The sequence below is a fragment of the Siphateles boraxobius genome, unplaced genomic scaffold (assembly GCF_051911475.1).
Source record: "Siphateles boraxobius isolate OS27281-9 unplaced genomic scaffold, OSU_SipBor_1 1, whole genome shotgun sequence".
In the NCBI taxonomy this organism is placed as follows: domain Eukaryota; kingdom Metazoa; phylum Chordata; class Actinopteri; order Cypriniformes; family Leuciscidae; genus Siphateles; species Siphateles boraxobius.
Genome location: NW_027508699.1, coordinates 23,807,658 through 23,828,114, shown reverse-complemented (window position 1 = coordinate 23,828,114; position 20,457 = coordinate 23,807,658). Strand labels below are relative to the sequence as shown.

Genomic DNA, 20,457 nt, shown 5'->3' with positions numbered 1-20,457 from the left:
CTGGTCAATCAGCAAGGGAGTGCATGTTTAACAACTTGGACTTATATGCAATGCTCACTACTCACAAGAACAGTAGGTGCTGCATCGGAAGTATAAGATCTATGAGTGTGATTTCTTCTATATAATGAACACTTTATTTTATTATTTCCCCTTGAGTGTTTCTTTCTCAGACTGTGTTGATATAGTGATTATATTAGTCATATTTATAAAGTACAGACTTTCTATGTTTAATTAATTTTCAGAAGAGCTGCTCTAGAAGCTCAGCTTATAGTTTTTTCTCTCTTGTTATTCCTTTAATGTGGTGTTAATTAAAGAAATTTATCTTAGTGTTGTTAAATTGACACACTAACTACTCAAAAAAAGCCACAGGCATGTAAAGTTTTATTATGAGCATGGCAAGGATTCTTTGGAGAAAGTGTCAGTGTTTGTTAGGGGTACGGCTAAGGTCGAATATTTCTTCCCATTTAATTCTAACTCTGCATTTTTGGTCATTATTTTAGGGAAAGTATGTTAAGCAGCTCATTATATCTCCATCCGATAGGAGTGATTTACTTTAGCCAGAAGTGAAGTCATTTAGAGTTTCCTTAGTCACACAATTAACGTCACATATTCAATCAAATAAAGCCGTTCTTTTAATTACTTTTAATATTCATAAATGTGTTGAGTTTGTTTTGAGAAATGAGCAAATTATCAACAAAAAGATGGTTTAAGTTTATTTGAAGTTTATCCTGAGGTCTTTTGAATATCTTTATTTTTGCTGTAATTTGCAACCAAGAATATGTGTTCATTCATTTGAGTCATTCCTGCCTGTTTAACACTGTATGGTGCTCCGTCAGTTTGGTCAGGCTGTGGAGTGAGTCTGGACTCATTAAACCCTGTGAAATTATAGAAATTGGGTTAAATCCTTAAAGGAACTCGTGAGGCGAACCCCAAGTGACATTTTGCAATCAATCGGACCAATGAAGAAACTTAAATGTCAGTCTTTGTCCACAGGGCACAATTAGGCATTTAGGCCAGAAGACCACATTCAGCTCTTGAAGCAGTCAAATCAATTTCTCTGTCCCTTGGATGTTTATTTTCTTGGATGTTTATTTACTTTTCATTTTATAGAGTTAATATGTAAGATAATGGTAATACGTTCCTGTTTCTCATCCTTGTTGCATTCCTGGTCTTGCAGTTTTTACCTAATGAAATAAGTAGTATAGTATAGGAGCTGAAAAAAACGACAACACTGCATTGAATGCTAAAGAAATAAAAAAAAATTGGTCCAGGTGACTCACTGAGTGCGTTCCTGTCTGTACGGAGTGCAATATTTAACCAACTTTTGTGACAAGTGGAAAGTGGAGGCTACTCCCCGCTCAGGGAGCCTGTCCATTGCAGGCTACTGAGGCAGAACAGCCTGTTAGGATCCCTAGAGGAAGCACAAAGCTTAGCATTGCTCAGTGGAACAGTGCTTTTTACTGCCAGGACCTGCAAAAAACACCTCTTTCTCTCTGGCGTTCTACGACGCTTTCAATGAGACCCTGCTTCTCCCCCCTTCTCCACTTCAGAGTGGAGCACAGATGGCGTCAGAAAGAGGGGAAGATTTTAGGAGGAGGCGGAAGAGTGACTGGAGGGCAGTGGTATTTGGCTGGCTCGCTGGTGGGAGGGACCCTTTGTGATGCAATGTTGCATAAATAATGCCAAAGGGGCTCTAAATTCACTGTTGCCATGACGACCTTTGTGCCTGACTGCACTCCACTTTCTGCTTTCCCGCTGGAAGGCAGTCACTACCACTCTTGTAGTTTCTCTAATGACTTTACTCTCTTGATAAGCAGAGATGAACGCAGTTTAGTGGGATAGTGATGCGCCAACACTGCTTGTTCTCAGCACGGACAGCCTCTGGAGTATGGTACATGTGCCGGTAAGAACAGTGTTATTTGTGAAGGCAACAGGTGTTTTATTGTGGGTTGATGGAAAACTGGAGCAGTTTTGTTGTTGTTGTAGATTTTTAGAGTCTTATCAGTTGTTGTTCTCTGTTGGTGGCTCCATCATGAACTTGTTGATGTGAAATAAGAAAGGTCAGAGATTATGCTTATTAGAATCGTAATTGCAGAGTTGAAATGAGCATGCTTTTCAAGCTAAGCAGCTTGCCTGTTTGATGCAAATGCACAGAGAAGCGTCTGCCATATCGTCATTAATTGAGACCCTAGACGTGTATGATGATTGTTGAAAATGCTTCAGTTAGCGCCTCTTTAGTCGTCATGGTCCATAGAGCTCTCTTCAACACTCTGAAAGGGAATTTTTGTAGCCTTCATCTGGGTTTCTGCCCAAAATAGCGTGTGTTCTGGAGCCCTCTTAGCATTAACCGCTCTAGGGAGAGAGTCTTTGACCTTGTGGCTGAGTGAACTCATTTCAGCCTTGTCACAAAAGAAGTGGGAACGTTGCATTGACTGTCGTAGCCCCGGGCGCAGGCACATAGTGCAGTGTTTCTGACTGGATTTTCACAGTGATTACTTTAAAGAGGAGCTCTGGGATTTCATCTCTGATTTAGCATTGACAAGTTTGTCATTAAATGTTAAGCAGTGCATATCTAATTGAGTGGAGAGAAAGTGGTGCATAGTGCTGGAATGGTCCAGTGACTATCAAAGTTCAGAATACTTCCATTGGATATCTGGAGAAACTGTAGAGTAGTTAAAGAGAATGTACGGTTTCATTTTTAAATGAATATACTTTGCAACCATTTAACTCATTATGGCCAGGGCCAATAATTAAGTATAGGTCCTTCTAAAAAAATTAGCATATTGTGATAAAGTTCATTATTTTCCATAATGTAATGATAAAAATTAAACTTTCATATATTTTAGATTCATTGCACACCAACTGAAATATTTCAGGTCTTTTATTGTTTTAATACTGATGATTTTGGCATACAGCTCATGAAAACACAAAATTCCTGTCTCAAAAAATTAGCATATTTCATCCGACCAATAAAAGAAGTATTTTTAATACAAAAAAAAAAGTCAGCCTTCAAATAATTATGTTCAGTTATGCACTCAATACTTGGTCGGGAATCCTTTTGCAGAAATGACTGCTTCAATGCGGCGTGGCATGGAGGCAATCAGCCTGTGGCACTGCTGAGGTGTTATGGAGGCCCAGGATGCTTCGATAGCGGCCTTAAGCTCATCCAGAGTGTTGGGTCTTGCGTCTCTCAACTTTCTCTTCACAATATCCCACAGATTCTCTACGGGGTTCAGGTCAGGAGAGTTGGCAGGCCAATTGAGCACAGTAATACCATGGTCAGTAAACCATTTACCAGTGGTTTTGGCACTGTGAGCAGGTGCCAGGTTGTGCTGAAAAATGAAATCTTCATCTCCATAAAGCTTTTCAGCAGATGGAAGCATGAAGTGCTCCAAAATCTCCTGATAGCTAGCTGCATGGACCCTGCCCTTGATAAAACACAGTGGACCAACACCAGCAGCTGACATGGCACCCCAGACCATCACTGACTGTGGGTACTTGACACTGGACTTCAGGCATTTTGGCATTTCCTTCTCCCCAGTCTTCCTCCTGACTCTGGCACCTTGATTTCCGAATGACATGCAAAACTGAGCAACAGTCCAGTGCTGCTTCTCTGTAGCCCAGGTCAGGCGCTTCTGCCGCTGTTTCTGGTTCAAAAGTGGCTTGACCTGGGGAATGCGGCACCTGTAGCCCATTTCCTGCACACGCCTGTGCACGGTGGCTCTGGATGTTTCTACTCCAGACTCAGTCCACTGCTTCCGCAGGTCCCCCAAGGTCTGGAATCGGTCCTTCTCCACAATCTTCCTCAGGGTCCGGTCACCTCTTCTCGTTGTGCAGCGTTTTTTGCCACACTTTTTCCTTCCCACAGACTTCCCACTGAGGTGCCTTGATACAGCACTCTGGGAACAGCCTATTTGTTCAGAAATTTCTTTCTGTCTTACACTCTTGCTTGAGGGTGTCAATGATGGCCTTCTGGACAGCAGTCAGGTCGGCAGTCTTACCCATGATTGCGGTTTTGAGTAATGAAACAGGCTGGGAGTTTTTAAAAGCCTCAGGAATCTTTTGCAGGTGTTTAGAGTTAATTAGTTGATTCAGATGATTAGGTTAATAGCTCGTTTAGAGACCCTTTTCATGATATGCTAATTTTTTGAGACAGGAATTTTGGGTTTTCATGAGCTGTATGCCAAAATCATCAGTATTAAAACAATAAAAGACCTGAAATATTTCAGTTGGTGTGCAATGAATCTAAAATATATGAAAGTTTAATTTTTATCATTACATTATGGAAAATAATGAACTTTATCACAATATGCTAATTTTTTGAGAAGGACCTATATACACCACCTTTCAAAAGTTTGAGGTCAGTAAGTTATTATTACTTTCATTCAGCAAGGACACATTAAAGTGATCAAAGGTGAGAGACAAGAGATGAGATTACAAAATATTTCTATTTCAAATAATGCTGTTGTTTTTAATAATAAGAAATATTTCCTGAGCACCAAATGAGCAAATTAGAATGATTTCTGAAGCTGAAAATTCAGCTTTGCCATCACAGGAATAAATTACATTTTAAAATATATTATATCGTCGGACGGTGGAAGGAATACTTCGAGGATCTCCTCAATCCGACCGACACTTCTTCCATTGAGGAAGCAGAGGGTTCAGAGGGGGACTCGTCTGTCACCCAAGCTGAAGTCACCGAGGTAGCTAAGGAGATTCTCGGTGGCAAGGCACCGGGGGTGGATGAGATCCCGCCCGAGTACCTCAAGTCTCTGGATGTTGTGGGGCTGTCTTGGCTGACGCATCACGTGGTGGTTGGGGACAGTACCTCTGGACTGGCAGACCGGGGTGGATCACACTTCTCAGCCTCCCCGGGAAAGTCTATTCCAGGGTACTGGAGAGGAGAATTCTGCCGATAGCCGAACCCCGGATTCAGGAGGAACAGTGTGGAACAGCTCTGTACCCTCTTCAGTGCTGGAGGGTTCATGGTAGTTTGCCCAACCAATCCACATGTGCTTTGTGAATTTAGGGAAGGCATTCGACTGTGTCCCTCGCGGCATCCTGTGGAGGGTGCTCTGGGAGTATGGGGTCCGGGGCCTTCTGTTAAGGACTGTCCGGTCCCCGTACGACCATAGCAGGAGCTTGGTTCGCATTGCCGGCAGTAAGTCAGACTTGTTCCTGGTGCATGTTGGACTCCGGCAGGGCTGCCCTTCATCACCGGTTCTGTTCATAATTTTTATGGACAGAATTTGTAGACACAGTCAGGGGCCGTAGGGTGTCCGTTTTGGGGACCACGCGATATTGGATGATGTTGTTGTGTTGGTCTCATCAGACCAGGACCTTCGGTGTGCACTGGGACAATTTGCAAACGAGTGTGAAGCGGCTGGGATGAGAATCGGCACCTCCAAGTCCGAGGCCATGGTTCTCAGTCAGAAAAGGGTGGCTTACTTGGTTCAGGTTGTTGGAGAGTTCCTGCCTCAAGTAGAGGAGTTCAAGTATCTTGGGGTCTTGTTCATGAGTGAGGGAAGGATGGAACGGGCGATCGATAGACGGATCGGTCCAGCTTCTGCATTAATGCGGTCGATGTACCGGTCTGTCGTGGTGAAGAGGGAGCTGAGCTGCAAGGCGAAGTTCTTGATATACCGTTCGATCTACGTTCCTACTCTCACCTATGGTCATGAGCTGTGGGTCATGACCGAAAGGACAAGATCCCGGATACAGGTGGTCGAAATGAGCTTTCTCCGCAGGGTGGCTGGGCGCTCCCTTAGAAATAGGGTGAGGAGCTTGGTCACTCGGCAGGAGCTCAGAGTAGAGCCACTGCTCCTCCACATTGAGAGGAGCCAGCTGAGGCGGCTCGGACATCTGTTCCGGATGCCTCCTGGACGCCTTCCCGGGGAGGTGTTCTGGCACGTCCTACAGGCTGGCCTGGGAATGCCTCGGTATTCCCCTGGAAGAGCTGGAGGAAGTGTCTAGAGAGAGGGAAGTCTGGGCGTCTCTGCTTAGACTGCTGCTTCTGCGACCCGGCCCCGTATAAGCGGAAGAAGATGAGACTGTTACTGAAATGAAGCCTTGATGAGCTTAAGAGCTTACAAGCTTTCAAAATCTTAAGAAAAAAACCTATGGACCCCAACCTTTTGAATTAAAAATAATGCAAAACTTTTCTCATTGCAACATCATATATAAGCAGTGTTGGGCATGTTACTTAAAAAAAGTAATTAGTTATAGTTACTAGTTACTTCTCACAAATAGTAACTGAGTTAGTAACTGAGTTGCATGTAACTAATTACCAGAGAAAGTAACTATTGTGTTACTTTAAAAAAAAATTCAAATAGGCCTATGTCAAATATCTTAGATGCCCCCAGTATTAAATATGTTAAATTAATGAAATGGACACTTAATAGAATAAATTATTATTAAAAAACATTGAACACTAATCTACACTATTTTAATGTTGCTGTGGGACAATGTGAGAGACACCTATTCAATTCAATATATTATTCTAAATATTATCATTTCTATAGTAGAACAATAAAACATAATAGATGGTTTATACTATATATTACACAGACCACAACTGGCCAACAAATAAGTTTAAAAATAAATTATGCTACTTAATAAATGTACCAAAAATGAATAAATAATAATAAAAAATATACATACTCCTTGTAGTGCATATTAAAATGCTAAAACTTACATACTTACAGACATACTGTAGCCTAAGTATTTTCTTCCTCACAAAAGTAAACCGTTTAATAGGAAGTGCTCTCTCAATATAATACTGAACAATTTACCAAAAAAATAATAATAATAATAAAATATAATATTTTTGGGGTTTATTTTTATAACCTACAGAGAACGTCATCATCAGAGGTTATTTAAGCCAAATTCTAGACATGTTTGCCGCACGTGTTTACAACCGGTCAAAAAAAGTTGTATTCTGGGAATGTTCCCTGCAGGTTATTTTCGGGTTTTATTCTATAACCTAAAGAGAACGTTCCCTGTTATTTTTAGGTTTTATTTTATAACCTTCCCAGAAGGTTCCCTGCAGGTTATTTTTTTGATTTTATTTGTATAACCATGTAAATTAATTAAAACGTTGCAGATGATACCAATAGGCTATAGAGATTATTCTAATGCTGAAATTTGTCATTTATTTATGAACAAATTGTATAATGCTCGAACAACCTCGGTCTCTCTTCGCTTCGCTTTTGTCCACTCCTGCGCATCATAAACACACACACACACACACACACACACACACACACACACACACACACACACACACACACACACACACACACACACACACACACACACACACACACACACACACACATTGGTTTATGTGGTTTATGAGGACTCTCCATAGGTGTAATGGTTTTTATACTGTACAAACTATATATTCTATCCCCCTACACTGCCCCATCCCTAAACCTACCCATCACAGGAGACATGCTGCATTTTTAATTTTTTAATCAAACATTGTTTTTTATGTTTTTTAAGCCATTTGATTTATGAGGACTTTTGAAATGTCCTCATAAACCACCCATAAGTTGTAATACCAGTGTAATACACATGTCATTATACAAATTTGTGTGCTCATAAACCACATAAACCAACTCACACACACACACTTGCTCTCTCTCTCTCTCTCTCTCTCTCTCTCTCTCTCTCTCTCTCTCTCTCTCTCTCTGTCGTAGTTACTGGAGCATGTGTAAGTGCATGTGTGATATAGACAGAATCAATTCAATAATTCCTTTAGGGCTTTACACATATGCTCTGACTGCTTTATGTGTGCAGGAGCTGCAATTTGAGCGACTGACGAGAGAGTTGGAGGCTGAGAGGCAGATTGTTGCCACCCAGCTGGAGAGATGCAAGCTGGGATCTGAGACCGGAAGCATGAGCAGCATCAGGTGGGTCTAGTGGAATGACACCTCTCAGTTACTCAATCTGTCTCATCCCTCAATCACCCCTAGATCTACACCCTCAAATATGTCCATCAAATGCCATTAAAATCATGTTTTTTTTAATTCTGTGAAAATACAGTATCTTGATATCCTTTCCCAGCTTATTCCATCATGCATATTTCATGTAACCACATTCAGAGGAGACTCAGATCTTAACCCTCTCTCTTTAAGTAAGCTCTTTCAATACTGCTAATTAAACAAAGGGTTAAGTTGTCACAAGCTTTGAATCCAGCCTATAATTAAAATCTCAACAGTAAACGAGAACAGATACTATAATAAAACAGACTATGGATTATATGCAATCAGTTTGACCCTTCAGAGGCTGATAAGTGCTTCTAATCACTGTTTACAGCAAATGTTGAAATTGAATTGAATGGCCCCATTGTATTATCCTCTGTTTATTCATCAAGCCTGAAAACTCAATAAATCAAATGTCCTTCAGCTGTTCAGTCAGTCAATAAGACTCCCACGTTGCTTGCTTTGTCAGTAAGATCCTGTTGTACAGGGTGATATCAGGTTTAAAGTTATATATTTGTATCCAGGGCTTGACATTAACACCCACCAACCCACCAAATACGGGTGGATTTCAACAGTGGCGTGTAACGCAGTCACTAACTAGCCACTTTGGTGGGTTGAATTTTATATAATAAAATTTTTTCAATCGTAGTCTTTTAAAAAGGCTTCTAAAATAATATGCTAAGTGTAATGTAGTGTTGTCAAAAATATAGATTTTTCGATACATACCGATACTGAAATATCTGAAATGCTTCCGATACTCATATTCCGCAGAATAGACACAATACCAGCTGCACTTTCTCGCTCTCATCTCATCTCTCCGACAGCGAGTTGACAGACACACCCGCCTCCCCTCACTCACTGTTTTATTTGCTCTGCCTCCGGATGAATATTGTTGCTTATACAGGGCTTGAATTTCGGCGTAGGATTTCGCGTATTGTGAAAAATTTTAATAATTCCCGCAGATTCTGTGCTCACACCCAAAGTGTGCGCACATAAAACCAAGTATATTAGCTATATAAAAGAGTATATTTGGTCGGTGCATCAGGTCACAAAGTGACAGCAGCCTAATATACTGGCTGCCAAATTATGAGATGATATTAAAAATTTACTTTTTCCTCATGGTATGCCAAAATTGTGGCCAGTGAAAATGCAGAGTAGCTATTAACTTTAGAAACCTCTATCCACAGTAGGCACTAGCCCTGTTTGTATCATTACTGTTAGTATCTCTACTGTCAGTAGCTATTTTCCCATCAGAAGTTGTGAATTTAACTTATGCGCAAAGTTGGAATATCACATAAAACATTTGCGAATAAAGAACCGTTTCCATCCAGTGAGCCGATGAGAGCCAAATTGTCACTTCCTGATAAACTGGCTCTAAATTTCACAAAAAAATGGAAGTTGCTGCAGTAGGAGAAGCCATTGTATATAATAATAATTTTGTACATAATAAATGACATGCGCCTCAGAGTGTGCAGACGAAACGCAATAAAGTTATCTTGCTTTCGGAGGCGGATGCCTGTTGTTTGGGAACACAGTCGTGTTCTGGGAGGAAATTATACCGAACCACTTTGACAACAAACTTTGATCAGGCATTTCAGAACAACCAAAACAGCATTTCAGATGCTGAAATGCGCATGTTTTCTTATCGGATAAAGAGTTTATCCGACTCAGTTGAGAGCTTAAGTTTTTTTATGAGCATTTTTAGAATTTATGCCCATTTTGGCGTGTATATACACTCACCTAAAGGTATATTAGGAACACCTGTTCAATTTCTCATTATTGATCTAATCAATTATCTAATCAACTGATCACATGGCAGTTGCTTCAGTGCATATAGGGGTGTGGTCCGGGTCAAGACAATCTCCTGAACTCCAAACTGAATGTCAGAATGGGAAAGAAAGGTGATTTAAGCAATTTTGGTGCCAGATGGGCCGGTCTGAGTATTTCACAATCTGCTCAGTTACTGGTATTTTCACGCACAACCATTTCTAGGGTTTAAAAAGAATGGTGTGAAAAGGGAAAAACATCCAGTATGCGGCAGTCTTGTGGGTGAAGATGCCTTGTTGATGCTAGAGGTTAGAGGAGAATGGGCCGACTGATTCAAGCTGATAGAAGAGCAACTTTGACTGAAATAAACACTCGTTACAACCGAGGTATGCAGCAAAGCATTTTTGAATTTGCCACAACACGCACAACCTTGAGGCGGATGGGCTACAACAGCAGAAGACCCCACCGGGTAGCACTCATCTCAACTAAAAATAGGAAAAAGAGGCTACAATTTGCAAGAGCTCACCAAAATTGGACAGTTGACGACTGGAAAAATGTTGCCTGGTCTGATGAGTCTCGATTTCCTTCTGAGACATTCAGATGGTAGAGTCAGAATTTGGCGTAAACAGAATGAGCACATGGATCCAACATGCCTTGTTACCACTTGGCAGGCTGGGGGTGGTGGTGTAATGGTTTGGGGGATGTTTTCTTGGCAGACTTTAGGCCCCTTAGTTCCAATTGGGACGACCTACCTGAGCATTGTTTCTGACCATGTCCATTCCCTTCATGGCCACCATGTTCCCATCCTCTGATGGCTACTTCCAGCAGGATAATGCACCATGTCACAAAGCTCGAATCATTTCAAATTGGTTTCTTGAACATCACAATGAGGTCACTGTACTAAAATTGCCCCCACAGTCACCAGATCTCAACCCAATAGAGCATCTTTTGGATGTGGTGGAACGGGATCTTCGTGCCCTGGATGTGCATCCCACAAATCTCCATCAACTGCAAGATGCTATCCTATCAATATGGGCCAACATTTCTAAAGAATGCTTTCAGTACCTTGTTGAATCAATGCCACGTAGAATTAAGACAGTTCTGAAGGCGAAAGGGGGTCAAACACAGTATTAGTATAGTGTTCCTAATAATCCTTTAGGTGATTGTATATACAGTATTTAGTTATAGGTAAAATTAAGAAATTTATAATGACTTCAGTGTTATTGATTGTACCTGTCTTTCATTTTTGATCAAGCTCGATCATTAAATGTTCTTGCATTCATTTTTTTGCTTGCTGTCAGTATGTTTAGTCTTAAAGAGTCAGGTCAGATCTCTTCTCAAGACAAATACAGCTTACAGACAAACAAGCAGCTCAAGGCCAAAATATAATCTGCTAGTCAAATAACGCGGTACTCATGTATCTAAACAAGGTTGCATGGATCTTGATTGGTCTCAGTTCATTGTTATTTTACTTTGTACACATTTATTTCTGCTGTTCACTTCAACAGACATATACTTTCAGTGATGGTGTTACTAAATGGTGTTTGATTTCAATTGCATAACAATACAGATACAAAACACTGCACTATTATTTGTTTCTTTTTTTATAAGGCAACAAGCTGAAAGTCAGCATCAGGAGAAGTACCGTGGGCTAAAGAGAGCACTTTCAGCCCATGACCCACTTGTTTAATGAAACATGGGTCTTTTCAAATAGCACTCCATTTTGAAAAAACACAATGGTGCTGGCCTAGTTCTTCAACTAACTACCTGATACTCGGCAAAACAAATCTCTGATTAACCGATATGCAAAATGCCCCTGTGGCAACAGTGGAAATGCCACGTGATGTTGTCTTATTGTCTCTAGTCGGACCGAACCTAGCCACAGCATCAAACATCTGCTGCTCTGAGTGAGGCCTTTGACTTTGACTAGACGTTCACTGTCGAGCCCTATCCGGTAGCATGGAGTTGTCTTACTAAACGCTGTCTGTCGAGCACAGCGAGGAAGTATTAAGCCAAAGCTGTTTGACAGTTTTCATGCCAGATTAGTCCACCAGTCTCCTGTGAGCTCGGACTGCGTTGGCACTGTGTACGCGTCTACAATGTGTGCCTCGAGGAGAGATAATGCTCTGTTGGCATGTGGTGTAAATAAGTTGTATTGAGGAGACAATGTGTTTGACAGCTCTAATCTCACTATAGTAAAACGGCAAGCAAGAGCTTCTGGCCATACAGTTGGCAATGGGAAAATAGTAGTATTATTCAATTCGTAAAGTATGTACATTATTTCAGCATTTGCTATATTTACATGTACTGAAATGCATTATATTTCTCTTCACCCTCTAGTTGCAGAGGATAAATTGACGGAAAGAAAGATGGTGGGCTGAATTCACTAAACAGTTTTGTGTGTGTTTGGGTGTTTGAGTGTGCTGTAATTGATAGCAAAAATCTGCCACCACCAGCAATCTTCTTTAACTAGGAATGTTTAAATTAAGTCATGAGTATATTGTTAGTATGTAAATTAAGTTATTGTCGTTCCTTAAATCCAGGTATGCAGCATAGAAGAGTGCACTTTAAGGATACTAATTTTTTTGCAGGCCCTTTTTTTTTTGCTATATAGTATGGAAATAGGCATATTCAGACACAGTGCCAGTGTTTTTTTCTTTTTTGTTTTTGGTCCATTCAACACAAGTCAGTGGGGTCCAATGTTGTTTTGGACCCCATTGACTTTTATTATATGGACAAAAGCATTCTGTAAAACTTTACAAGAAGCTCTCATTTGTTAACATTTGTTAATGCAATATCTAACATGAACTAACATTGACCAATATATTCTTACAACATTTCTTACCCTTTGTTAATGTTAGTTAACAAAAATGTTTATGTTAGTTCACAGTGCATCAACTAATAGTAACAGATAGCCTAGAACGTTTTAAGTTAATAATTGTATTAGTAAAGGTTGAAATGAACATTTACTAAGATTAATAAATGCTTAGAAGTATTGTTCACTGTTAATGTTAATTAATGTAGTTAAATAATGTTAACAAATGAAACCTTATTGCAAAGTGTTACCAAATACTCTTCAAAATATAATCTTTCAGGATTTTCTATTGTTTTGAACAAATACACATTGAAATTCATCCTGTTGATCCCTTCTCGAAGGGACTGGGTTGAGGACACTGGCAGTAAGGAACCTTCCCATCTGCCTGTGCACCCAGGGTGTCTGTGCTCAGACAATCCCTCTCCATTCTTACAGGATATTAAGCATATTAAGGGTGTCTAGTGCACTGGCTGACTCACACTAAGTGTCTCCCCATACAGTACAGGGAATACAGAGCTTATTGATTTAGTAGGCAATCTGTCTAGCTTAAGAGGTGATGAAAGCTTCTTCTGCTGCCCAAGTTCAGTTATAAGCACGGACTGTTTGACTTTAGCCTAACCATGTAGACTTAAACCCAGTCTGGTGACTGAGAGACAAGGATACTGTCTTCATCTCAATTACTGGGGTGATCCAGCAATTGTTGTACTGCTTTATATGTAGCTTTTGATAACCAGATTATGCTGAATGACATTTAATAAAAACAATCATTCTCATTAGTTGTATAAAATAACTCTTTGGAAGAGATATCGTATTACAGATTTTGATTCAGATACAGCTAACTTATTAACATTTCTGTCAAAAGACAAAAGGCTCATGCTAATGTTTTAGGTCTTAATATGTTTTCTAGTCTATTTTTACACAGAGGAAGGAGAGGAAAATGTATTTTGACAACATTACGTGGCTGTCCATGCCAGTGGAAATGTCATAAATAGACAGCGACACATATTCGATCTGCCTTGTGACTAGCTTAAAGGGTTCATGAACTGAGAAATCAAATTTCCCTTGAGCTTTTGACCTATCACAAGAGGTCATCATACTATAAGTATATCCTGTAAGTTTCAGAACTGAAAACTTCCTTGTTAGACCAAAAACAGCTTTTATTGTAACCAAGTCCAGAGAATGACTCCTTGTAGAATGTACCTATTTATGACATCATAGATAGGTGAAATAACACCTCTGAAGAAAAAGATCAACTCCTACTTCATCATCGCAACTTTGGCCACTGGCGTGTTAGTGAGATGACGAAGAGAGAAGAGCGATACAGATTCACTGGACTAAAAATAACATTACCTTTCAAAGGATCCTAATGTGAGGAATGTGGTTATTTATTTTCAACAATCTGAATGTCTCAGTTGAATATTATTTATTTGTATTCAGTGCATTTCACTGTGGATTCTTTGGTAAATCAGTCGCAATTTTGACTGAGTTCTGGAGTCTCGCCAAAACTCTCGTTATATTCAACGAATCTCTTATTTACATTGTGTTTGCACTGTTAGTTATGATGAAAGCATTTGTTAGTATGCAGAAATCGAGTTAGAGATACATTTCGAGATTGCTTCAACCTTTCATGCCATGATCTAAATATAGTGCTATAGATCTAAATATAATGCTATAATCAAAACTTTTCAAGATTAGTTAACCTTGACTGCTGTAATAGTAAACATGTGCTAAACGTTTTCGAGAGAGTTCAACATGTAGTACTAGCCATTTCATATGCAAAGATTTTAGCCAATCACAGCAGTGGGCGTTTACACTGAAGTCTCACAGCAGACACGCCCCTTAAAACGTTCAAATCAAAGGGCTGAAATCAGGGTAGGAAAAATGCCTTTAATTTCTAAATTATGACTATTTTTTATGTAAAAAGTATACTAACATTATAAGTGCACCCCAGGAAACATTATAAAACAATGCAGTTCATGACCCCTTTAAATAAACCGGCCTAGCATAGCGCAGATCTCAGCCACTGAGCTCCCTACATGTGACATCACTCACACTGTCAGCCTAATGACCCACCACATCCTCAAATGCAGTCGAAATAACATTCTGTCCTTTTAGAAAGCACACTTACAATAGGAAATGTGTGATTGATCCTGTAATTGCTCAGGCTAACTGCTGTTGTCTTAGCCTTGTTACTGCACACTGGGATCTGTTTTTTAAAATCCAAATCAGTCCGGAAACTCCTTTTGAAACATTTAAAGTAGAAATGCAGTGACTTAGTACCCATAGTGTAACTGTGGTATTTGTTGTAACTTGTTCAAAACCATGGATTGCATAATACTGATTTGGATTGCTTACTAATAACACAAAATACAATTATTTAACAAGAATGCATTAAATTGCAAATAATTTCTCAAAAGATACAGTAGACATTTACAACGTTGCAAAATATTTCTATTTCAAATAAATTCTGTTCTCTTGAACTTTCAAGTACTGAAAGCATTCTGAAAAAAGTTTTCATGAATTTCCATTTTGTGGCAGCCAGGACAGCAAAGGTGTCTGGGGACTCGTGTTTATGTTACTGTGATTTGTAGTGGAAGTATTTTACCCTTATGTCATTCATAGTAATACACTGTAAAAGCGTGTTCACCATCACAGAGCAGCTGTACAGCATCTGTGCAGCACCATCCATTGCTTTCATATCCTCTGACACAATTCTGCTGTGAGAAAGACGGCCATGATTCAGCACTTCAAGAGGGGCTCTCTCATTACGGGATACTCTCTCGCACTGGGATTGAAATGTATTCCTCTTTGAGGACTGTGTTACATCTCTCTTGTTTTGTAGCGTATCCTATATCATTCCATGAAGAGTCCAAAAGCCCACACAGCATTGTTTCTGCTTTTCTCATGTTTTTGCTAAACTGACTTTTTAAGGACTGTAGGAGTGCTTCGATTGGCAAAATGACATGAATTTCAGCCTGTTCCTCACAGAAAGATATCATATGGCTTTAGAAGACTTGGTAAATGGTACTTTTATGATACTTTTATAGTCATTTTGAAGCTTAACACTGAGAGCTCACATTCTCATTCATTATAAAGAAATGAGTGAGCAGGATAGTCTTAAATTCACAGAAAGAAAGTCTGAATTTACAATTTACATATTTATTTTCTTTTTAGGTGGCGTAATCTTGGAGCCCTAATGACTAAATGGATTAAATAGATTGTTTCAATCTGTCTAGCTGAAATGTTTCATGATAAATTACTCTCCATGTTCTATATCTCGCATACAGTACCAGGAATAACAAGGACTATTTTAGTCAAACTCATGTAGAGTTTAATAATGGGTGGCCTGGCTCTTACAGATGAGTGCCTCTGCTCCGCACTCATTAATACAATCACGTGAAGCCCTTTCACATGCTTTGTCTGACAGCATGGCCTGTGCACCACACTGAAGACATGGGAAAGTAGTTAGCCCCACCCCCTCTATCAAACGCTTGTGAAAATCACCGGTTAGTTTCATGTGTGTAATCTTACTTTTAAATTTCAAGACTATTTGGACTATATTCTTCTTTTTAAGCTGTGTTTAATTTACATTTAAATTCCTTCTTCTCTATGATATATATATATATATATATATATATATATATATATATATATAGCTTAAAATAGCAAGCAACCTTTTTTTTTTGATGGCATGCGTCTATCTTTCTGTTTGTCAGTTGGGAGGCACTCATTGACCCCCAGTGGTTTAGGGACGGCCTTCTTCTCTCCCTCCCTCTTCTCTCACTCTTCTCACGTATGTTAGCAGTGAACAAAAGCCGCTCTCAGCTTTGTTCCAGCTTTTCATAGCACACTTTCACATTAAAACCTCAACTTTCTTTCTCCTTTGACAAACCAAAGCAAACGGGCTGTAACAAACACACACACACACTGTAAACACACACAGACACACACACACACAAAATATTTTGTATTACTGCAGTATAGGCAGCTAGGTTTTGTTCCACAGCACAAATGATAAAAATAAATAAAGGTTTCATCTTTTGAATAAGATTGCTTTTACCATATATACAGTATATATATATATATATATATATATATATATATATATATATATATATATATATATATATATATATATATATATATATATATATATATACACACACACACATATATATGATAACACTTTAGATTAGGGAACACTATTCACTATTATCTAGCTGCTTATTAGCATGCATAATACTAGCATATTGGTTGTTTATGAGTACTTATATACATATAAAGCACATATTATATACTTATAGAGGACGTATTAATGCTTTATTCTGCATAACCATATTCTACATCCCTTTACCCTACCCAATACCTAAACATTGCCACTACAACAACAACCTTATAACCATCAATAAGCAGTAATAAGGAATTTATTGAGGAAACCTCCTGGTAGTGAACATGTGTTCCCTTGTCTAAAGTGTGTGTGTGTATTGAGTGCTGTCAATTGAATAAAAAAATAAAATCACTAATTAATATTTTTCTGTAATTAATTCGCATCTGTTATACATTTATACATTTTATATTGTATTACACAATTTCTATCTGAATCTCCAAATTAATGTAGAAACAATATAAACATGGGACAGTATATTTTAATGCCACCTTTTTACCAAGTTCTATGTATGAATGGATGCTGCATTCATTGCGTTAAATATTTTAACACATAATAAAGAAAATATTAATCACAGAAATAGTTATATAATAAAACAAATGTATTTGAAAACAAATTGGATTTAATGCTGTTAAATGTTGTATTTAATGCAGTTAATGATTTACCTAATTTTATATTATAACACACACACATACACAAAATTTAGCATTATTTACGTCGCTTTGTTTGTTGTTTACAAACCAAGAAGATATTTCTATCTTGTGAATAATTGTAGAACAGATAAAGAAGAACAATAGAGTTCCAACACAAAGTTTTAATAATAATAATCTAAATAACTGGCATCAGGCTGAGCAACACACAGTAATCGCAAATGTTACCGGACACTGAATGAAGAAAGGGTAAAACTTAAATAGGAACTCAAACAAGGCAATCAATGACACACAGCTGATACAAACAAACTCATAATGACAGAAACCATGACAACCGAGGAGTGGCGGGAACAAAGGGAGACAGAAACTTAGTGAATGCAAACTAAAAGTCCATGATTACTAAAACTGAACATAATGGTGACAGTAGACAATTAAATTTAGCCAGAATGGAGGCAAAGATCACTAAATCAGAGTGCTAATTGTAATGGTCGAAAATCACATTGGTTCAAGTGTTTCAGCTAATATGTTGAGTCAATATGGAAATGGAGCACATAAAGAACAGTGATTAACTACTGATCACACAATGACCCACAGCTGTGATTGCCTCATCTGTCATGTCATTATTCTCAAGGTAATTATCTTGGGAGAGAAAAATATCTTCATCCCAAAAGGCTTTAATGATCCCCATAAAGACAGACACATTCTGTGCCATCAATGTGATGTTATCTAGCCAGATGTCTTCGAGAGTGATATCACAATTGTCAGTCTTATAGCATACTGGAAATCGAACAGCAATTTCCAGCCAATGGGAACAATTAGTTGTTTTTTTAATTTATTTATTTTGTGTTGTAGGCACTTATAATCATATCTCACAACTGAATCAGTGTTCATCTACCTTAGAAGACTTATTTATTTATTTTGCTTGTAATTACCTGCCATATTTAGACAGTAATTGTCTTTTATAGGGAGCTATTAGGATGAAAACAGTTAATGCTTGTTTGAAAGCAGGTCGACACACTCATTAAAACGGGGGTTCGTCAAAAAATGCCTTGTGGATCATCTCTGTTACTCACTCTCAGGGAGCCTGTCCCTGTCTATGCATTGTTCGCGAAGAATCGGTGATGAATGGGTTTTAGGAGAACAACGCCGTGGCCCTATTAACATGTGGCGTTTTGTTTTCTTCTGCAATTCGTCACCCCCCGCACAAACACAGACAGCCTCACAAAATGAATCCTTACACACTCTCCGGAAGAAAATCAATAGAGTGATTTAGCAGCTGCTGTAAAGATCCAAGGACAATGGGTGAGCGTTTAGCCTCCTGATAGCGTTACGGGTAAGGCAGGCCACTATATACCGCGTGGTGGCAAACCCGGACATTGATTAGGGGTATGTGACACTACGTTCTTCCTCAAGCCTTTATTTCCACCCAATCCATACTCATCATAGCTACTGTTTGTGTGTTCTACAACAGAGATGATACTTCATTGATCGAGTTATGTGATTCAGAAAGCGTGCAAATAGATTTATGAACTTGATGGGCAAACAGCTATACAAGTAGTTTATGGAAGCCAAAGTATTTATTTAGTATAACACCACATAGCAAAAAGTATTTTGGGGTCGGTATGATTTTTAAATTTTTTGAAAGAAGTTTCTTACTCTCACCAAGGCTGCATTTATGTAATAAAAATACAGTAAAAACAGTAATATTGCAAAATATTATTACAACGTTTTCTGTTACTGATTCCAAAGTTATGGGGGATGTCTATTTCACTTATATCCCTTAATAGCAGGTGAATAAAATCACACATACAGCCGTACAATCTCCTTAGACAAACATTTACTGTAAAATTGGGCCCTTCCATTGTGATGATCCTGTGCAGAAAGCAAGGTCCATGAAGGAATTGTTCACTGAATCTGAACCATTGAACACTGTTCGGATAAAATTCAAACTAGGCCCCATCATGCCTGACCTTACTGATGCTCTTGTGTCTGTTTTACCATAAAAAAATATTATGATCACTTCAGTGTTTGTGTTCACGATGCATCTAAATCTATTTTATCCTTAATCCTACAGTTCTGCAGATGAGAAGTTTCGCTGGAACAACCAAGGTAACTGAACTGTTTGCTTGCTAAAATGAGAATTTTCTTGCTCTTCAGCCAATCGTTTTGAAATCCATGATTTGAAACCTTACATGAAGGTGAATGTTGTATGAAGAGCATTTTCTGTAATGCATTTTGACAGTTGTCATAATCTAGCTGCCCACGTGGTAAACCGTGCATGTCAGAGTGAAACATGTTGACTTTTGACTGTATTGATTGTGCTACAGCAAAACGTTAGCCAAAGATGACAACCTCTGCCTTCCAGAACATAAAACACAGAGGAGAGGCTGAGATTGAAGAGCAGGAGCAGTGCAGCACATAAATGATTCATTAGCTTGTGGTCACGCCACACTCTTTAAAATACTGGGTTCTTGATGAAGAATCAAAACAAAACCAGATTATGCATCTCATTTTCATGCAGGCTAGTTCAAACAGAAAATGATTTAGTAGATTCCTCAGTGGTTGGTTTTGTACTGTAAATTTGTCAGAGGTGGAAAGAGTAATAAAATATTCTACTCAAGTAAAAGTACTACTACTTCAATGAAATTTTACTTAAGTACAAGTAAAAGTACCGGTCTAAAAATCTACTCAAGTAAAAGTAAAAAGTAGCTCATTTAAAATTGACTCTTTTTTAACAGCGGGGGTGGGGTGGGGGACCCTCCCGTGTAGGGTTGTAATAGTATAAGATTTTCACAGTATGGTAACGTCTCAGAAAATATCACGGTTTACAGTATTAATCAATTGTTAAATAATTAAACTGTATTATTAAATTATGGGTATTATTATTATTATTATCATCAGTTAAAATGACAGTTAAATTAATGAAAACAGGATTTTTTTTTGGTTGAACAAATGCTTTTATTATAACAAACTTGAAATAATTTGTTTATTAAAATTTCAATAAAACATGTCTAATCAATTAAATTTGATAATTAATAATGAATTAGATTAACAACTCATTTTTTAACATTAATA

At 38.5% G+C, this 20,457-nt stretch overlaps 1 protein-coding gene across 7 annotated transcripts in view; it reads left to right on the top strand.

Annotated features, from left to right (window-relative positions):
* The window catches only part of ctnnd2b (catenin (cadherin-associated protein), delta 2b), a 115,310-nt gene that overhangs the window by 47,430 nt on the left and 47,423 nt on the right, over positions 1-20,457 (top strand). For 6 of the 7 annotated variants that reach the window (XM_077229884.1, XM_077229922.1, XM_077229914.1 and 3 more), the window contains exons 3-4: positions 7,801-7,913; positions 19,457-19,491. In XM_077229884.1, the coding sequence (XP_077085999.1) occupies positions 7,801-7,913; positions 19,457-19,491 (148 nt within the window). Of the gene's footprint in view, positions 1-1,770; positions 1,904-7,800; positions 7,914-19,456; positions 19,492-20,457 lie in introns of those variants that run through there. The other variant, XM_077229932.1, reaches the window with a different exon arrangement.